Source organism: Cyprinodon variegatus, unplaced genomic scaffold (assembly GCF_000732505.1).
Source record: "Cyprinodon variegatus isolate N-32 unplaced genomic scaffold, C_variegatus-1.0 Scaffold221, whole genome shotgun sequence".
Lineage (NCBI taxonomy): Eukaryota > Metazoa > Chordata > Actinopteri > Cyprinodontiformes > Cyprinodontidae > Cyprinodon > Cyprinodon variegatus.
Window position 1 is genome coordinate 596992 of NW_015150674.1, and position 6000 is coordinate 602991.

Here is a 6000-nt window from a genome sequence, read left to right on the forward strand (position 1 = left end):
CTGGGTCTTCCAAGTCATGTCAGTCTGGTTCATCAGGTATTTCAGCGTGTACTGAACTGTACACCCTGCTAGTAAATGTGTACAAGACTGCTGCAGTCATTTTAGTGCAAAATGTGAAAACATTTTAACCCCAGTGTAATAACTGTCACATCAAATACAGATTGTCTTTCTTAAACTGCATTGCGAGGACAATGTGGATCTGGCTGCCTGCTAAGGTTAGAGTTTGACATTTTGGTAAACACTCTTGTTGAGACTCCCCTGGATTCCTGTTGTCACTTCAAGGTTTCCAGGAAACCTTCTGCAAAATCCCAGCTACCCGCAGAGGTTTGCTTTTGTATCTCTCAGTAAAAAACACAGCTTGTGCACTTTAGTTTACATACCAGGTTAAAAAAAACACCACAGTCTTAAGAATTGAAACTTGATATAACATCCATCTGTGGAGTCACAGATATCCCTTCATTTTATCTGTCTACATGCTGAAGTTTTGGCCCAAAATAAAATTAAAACTGGTCTAAACTTCCTTCCTCTCCAGTAACTAAGATCTCCTGCTGGTTTGTAGGGGAGCATTTATTTATTTTTGCTCACGGACTCTTTTTTCTCAGTTCCTCTATGCCCTGATTAGCTCTGTTGTGAATGGTTAGCTTTTCCTTCAACGTGTAAAACTGATTTTTAACTGTTGCTACAATGAGCTGTAAAGTCAAGCTGGGCCCCTGCCAACGCTAATAATCCCAGAGCTAGGAAAAAAAAAAAAAAACATCAGCAGGGGGAGAGTCCAAGAGGAATGTGTTTAGAGATAGTTAAACAGGTTGGGAGGAAACAGCAGTAGAAGAGACTGTTTTAGCATGCTTCATAGGATGCAGTTTTTCATCCATTTTTGGCTGTTTTTTATTTTTTTTTTTAAAGCTGCTTAGAAATGCTAAGCGAACCATCCAGGCTCAAAAAGGCAACTGGACCAAGTAGATGAACCAGCGCCTGCGCTGAGATATCATCTTCCTGTCTCTTCTGAGTGGTTTCTTTTCTGCACTCAGTTCCTTCAGGAGAAACAAGAAAGTAGTTTTCTTTAATATGTTTTCATAGGCCAACTGAACCTTGAGGAAAAACCCAGCACCAATACGCTCTCTTCCCTCTCAGGTATACCGGTCATTCCGTCCCATTGCCCTTCTACAAGAGTCTTAGACCTGAGGTTTTGCACAACATAAGATACTTAATGCATCCATTTGGGAAAAAAAATTCCATTTTGAAAACCAGATATTTGAAATATAAATCAGTTACCGACTCACACAGAAGGAAAAACAATCACACACATCTAGTATATAAGATCTATCACAGGGAAAAAGCTTACGGTCCATAGAAAGGTGTGATTTGTCTGTTTAATTTGTTAAAAGCTTCTCGGACATTTCGGACTGTCAGCAGTGTAGCTTAAGGCTCTGCTTTTATACAGGAGGACATAATAACAAGGTTTTTATCTCTCTCTTTGTATGTAATTGATATTTATATGTTTTAAAGCTATACTTACAAACACAGAGCATTATCTAAGCTGTTTTTTAAATGCATGAAGTCATCTTGCTATCAGTCACTGCTTTGTTGGAGCTTTGGTAATATCATGATAAGTCCCAGGTATAAGCAGCGTGGTTTGGGTGTGTCTGTCATGTTCTTAGAACTTCATTGCTGATAACAGTAATGACTCTATATGCCTGCTCACTGAAAGGTTTGCTCTGCTCGATGCTCAGCTGGTTACTATCCATGCAACAAGATCTCTGTGGCTTTAAAAGAAGTGTTGTGTCACTAAGGATTACTCTGATGATGTCATCTAAATGTAGGATGCTTTCACTGGCTGCACTGACTAATAACACATGTTTTTACACAAAACCATAAACAAAAATAAATGCTACAGGCTAGAATATGATCTAATAATCTGACAGAATGAAACTAACCCTCCTTTTTCTCCAGCAAAGCATTACCACCACAGCCTTTTATCTCAGTTTATGTCTTCCCTCTCTAAAGCATAATTTGGTCACTACTGTTAAAAATGTTCTTATGATATGAGTCCTAAATTAGTTTACCTCATTGTCATTTTAAATGAACCATAACCTAAAACCTGCTTTAAGTGTCTCTTCATCCACCTCCAGGTGTGTCAGTTTGTGGTATCTGTGAACGGCCTAAACGTCCTCTCCCACGACTACCGGACCGTCAGCAACCTGATCCTCACCGGCCCTAGGACCATCGTCATGGAGGTGATGGAAGAGGAGCAGGTCTGACGAGTGCTGCCGAAACAAACCTGTATGAAACTAAAGCAGAGGAATTAGACGAGAACATCAAACTTCTCCAAACCAAACGGGGATAAGTTGCAACAAAGTTCTGCTTGGATGGGGATTTTAATAAACAGTTCAACCTACAGATACCTATTATATCTTAAGAAGGGAAACTGTAGGAACCCTGTTCACCAAACTCAAAGGTCTGTTCCAGATATAAAGTGGGGAGAAAAAAAAAGGAAAAACAAATGAAGAAACTGAATTTCTGTTTTTTATTTCTGGTTCTGACAGAATTTGAATGTTACAGGTCTTCATACAAAGCCTTTCATCGCAGCGTGGTTATAAACAATCATAAGGGAAACAGAGTAGAAGTTTCAATGGGAATAAACTTTTCAAGAATATCCTCCATAACCTTTACCCCTGCTAGATTTCAGCTGCAGGCATATCCTGCTGTTCAACACTGCCCTCTACTGAAAATTACAGAAAAAGCACATTCTACCTGCCACCTGTTGGTTTTTGTTTCTAGGGTTTATTTGTGCATATGTTATTTTTAAAGAAACATAATTTTAAATGATATATTAGTTAAATGCCTGCTTTTGCTGTGTCAAAATCTAGAGTAGAGACTGAGGTTCTGCAGAGGCTGGCTTACATTTCTTTACATCAGCTTAGAAACAGCTGGTCGTTTTCACAAGTGTTGTTTATTAGATCTACTACCCACCAAGTTAACTACTCAAATTTTATTCATAACATTTATTTGATTTGAATAGCACAGCTCCATCAGGTTATTGTTGGTTGCCCCTGAGAGCCTATGTTTATATATATGTTTATTTGGGATTTATTAGTACTGTTTGAATTACCAAAACAAACATAAACCCCTATTGTGTTTATTTACTACACCAAAAAATCTTATTTGTCCAAATTATTTCTAACATTTGTCCTTATAGGCTAAGCTTTCTATAAAAAAAAATAATTCAATGTATCCTAAACATTATAGTTTGATCTTTTATTACTAGTAAAAGTAATAAAACCTTGAATGATTCGATTAAGAAGTATAAATGCAGATTCATAACCCTGAGGAGTGTTGGTTAAATAGTTCATTACTAAAGTATTTTTACATCTGAACCCTGCGTTTTATACATTTTAGGGGTTTAATGTGATAGACCATCACAGTATTGCACAGTTGTAAAGTGAAAAGAATATGTGGTTTAATTTTTTTTTAAAAAGAAAATGTAAAAAACGTTTTCTTGCAGCACTATTCAGTCAAAACATTGTTGGACCTGTGCTACAGTAAGAGCTGCAAGTCCTTTAGCCTGTCTTTCTACCAGCTTTTCTTATCTGGCAATGAGATGTTTGGCCCCATTTTCAATTTGTCAGCCAATCAAGCTCAGACATATTTAATTTGAAACATCTATAAACAGCAGCTTCCAAAGACTGCCAACTGGATTAGAATCTGGTAATTCTAGTTTATTACCATACCTTAATCTAAGCCATACAATTTTAGCTCGGTCTGTGTTTAGGTTCACCTCGCTGGAAGGTAAACCTCCAGTTCAGTCTTAAGTCTTTTGTAGCTTCTAACAGGTTGTCTTCCTGTGTTGCCCCATTTTTAACTCAAACCAGCTTTTAAAGAAGTCTAAAAGCTTTCCACCCATCTGCTGAAGAAAAACACCTCCACACCATGGTGTTACCGTCGTTTTATCTTTTTTTCATATATTTATTTTTCCATTTAGGTAAAACAGTTGGATTCCACTTTCATATGATTATTGCCCTTTCCAAAATGTTTGTTCTGTCGCTTGTACATACAGTACAGTCCAGATTTGTGGGTCCCTGATTAACAGTTATCCTGTCAATAGATTACCTCACCTCACATGTGGATCTCTGCAGCTCCTCCAGAGTTACCACAAACCTGTTTGCTTTCTTATGAACGGGAGTCTTTGCTGTTCTTTTTATGCTTTTATGAGGCGGTTTATTGCATAAAATCTCAATAAAACATAATGATGTTATGGGTTTTTACAAAAAAACTTTTAGAAAGTATTGCAAGATAATAATAATAATGGCATTTGTATTTACACCATATGTTCACCTGTTGAAGATGATTGTAATGTGATTTAGGATTGCACCAGAACTAAAGAGACTTTATCTTACCAATATGCTTCCCGTTCAACTTTAGAACACTACTTCTAAATATTTCTTCAATCTTTATCTAGTTAAGAAATACCCAGAAGTTTTCCTAGGTTACTTGAAAGGACTTTAACAGGGAAGCCTCTTTGGGCTGTAGTGGCATCAGGATCCTTTCAGCCTCCACAGCATCAACATTTTACTGGATGTATTTAGACTGTGCCAAAATGTGTTTAGATGCCAATGGTAACATAATATGATAATATTTACTAAATAAGACGTCAAGTGTAGCTAAGTGTTTCTCATAGTTCATGCAGTATAGCGATAATCTCTGGTAACACCTGTTTAAATGTTTGCTTAACCTTAACCACACTCCCTGTATAGATAATTGGATACTTAGACTATGACTTTAAAACATTATGACCTAATATTTCAGATAAGTCTGATTTTAAGGCCTCTACTATCACTAAACTGTGCAATTATTGTCTGAACTGCCTTCAAACGTATCTGTTTTGTTGTTTGCTTTTTAGATGTTTCTGTTAGGAAGAAGTTGATGCTGTAAATATGTTCATATGTAGCTCTATGTTTGAATCCAAAGCTCTTTTTCACAACTCATTGTTTCAGTGTTTGATGTTCTTTAGCTCATTAATTTTGTATCGAATTAACGATTAAGTCTTTCCAGACAGCCAATGAACATTGAGGAAAATGGATAACCATTTCTCTTCAACCAAGGAGCAAACTGACAAAGGATTTTGGTTTGCCTGTTGCAGAGATAGCACTAGTCTGTGTTGTTTAACATCTAAATACAGCAAGAGTATGTTTTTATTTTTTCTATAAAGTAATCTGGTAAAAGGCTTTTGAAAATACGTTGGACCAGGTTTGTTAGATTTTGGTACGGAATGCTTGCAAAGGGGACAAAAGGCGATGCCAATCGTTGCTGGGTTTTTAGGAAATAGAAACATGCAGTGCTTTAATGTTTGATAAGGGTTTTAGGGGAAATTTTGATGCGGTGTTGACTTAAAGCAGCTTCTATTACTGTTTCATCTAGAACTTTTTGCCTTAAGACATTATTCAGCTGCTACTTATGGTTGGTTATCACCTGATTTCTCAATTTAATGCATTTTAATTTCCACTGACAATCACTGGCCTTTGTCACACAGCAGAAATGCACAAAATGCCACAGTTCCTGCTCCAGTTTGTTCAAATAAACTGCAACATTCAATATATTTTATAAGATTCAGTGTGAGAACAGAATAAAGTACAGTAGAGCATTTGTTTGAAGTACAAGAAGAGAAATAATTTTTTTGTAAATACAAAAATTGGACTATTTATATTCATCAACCTTAAAATCTTTATTAAATTATGTATTGCTGCATTCACAGCTGTAAGCCACTAAAACGTGCACATCTAGACACTATTTTCATTTTTCTTTCTTAAAATTATAGATATTTTTTTGCCTTGTGTGTAAAGCGTTTGTGAATTTTTTTTTTTGCCCCGATTCTTAATTCAAAGTAGATTCTTATTACCTACTAATGAACAATAAGGGTGCACCTTTACATGCACTGAACCTGCTATGTGAGAAAGGCTAATTTTATGTTCTTCCTTTATAACAGCAATGTGATTGAAACCAACT

At 36.3% G+C, this 6000-nt stretch overlaps 1 protein-coding gene across 1 annotated transcript in view; it reads left to right on the top strand.

Moving 5' to 3' along the window:
- deptor (DEP domain containing MTOR-interacting protein) overlaps positions 1-5647 on the top strand; it is a 33556-nt gene extending 27909 nt beyond the window's left edge. The window contains exon 10 of the mRNA XM_015380750.1: positions 2130-5647. Coding sequence (XP_015236236.1) covers positions 2130-2258 — 129 coding nt within the window. The 3' untranslated portion in view covers positions 2259-5647. The remainder of the gene's footprint in view (positions 1-2129) is intronic.
- The last annotated feature ends 353 nt before the right edge of the window (positions 5648-6000 follow it).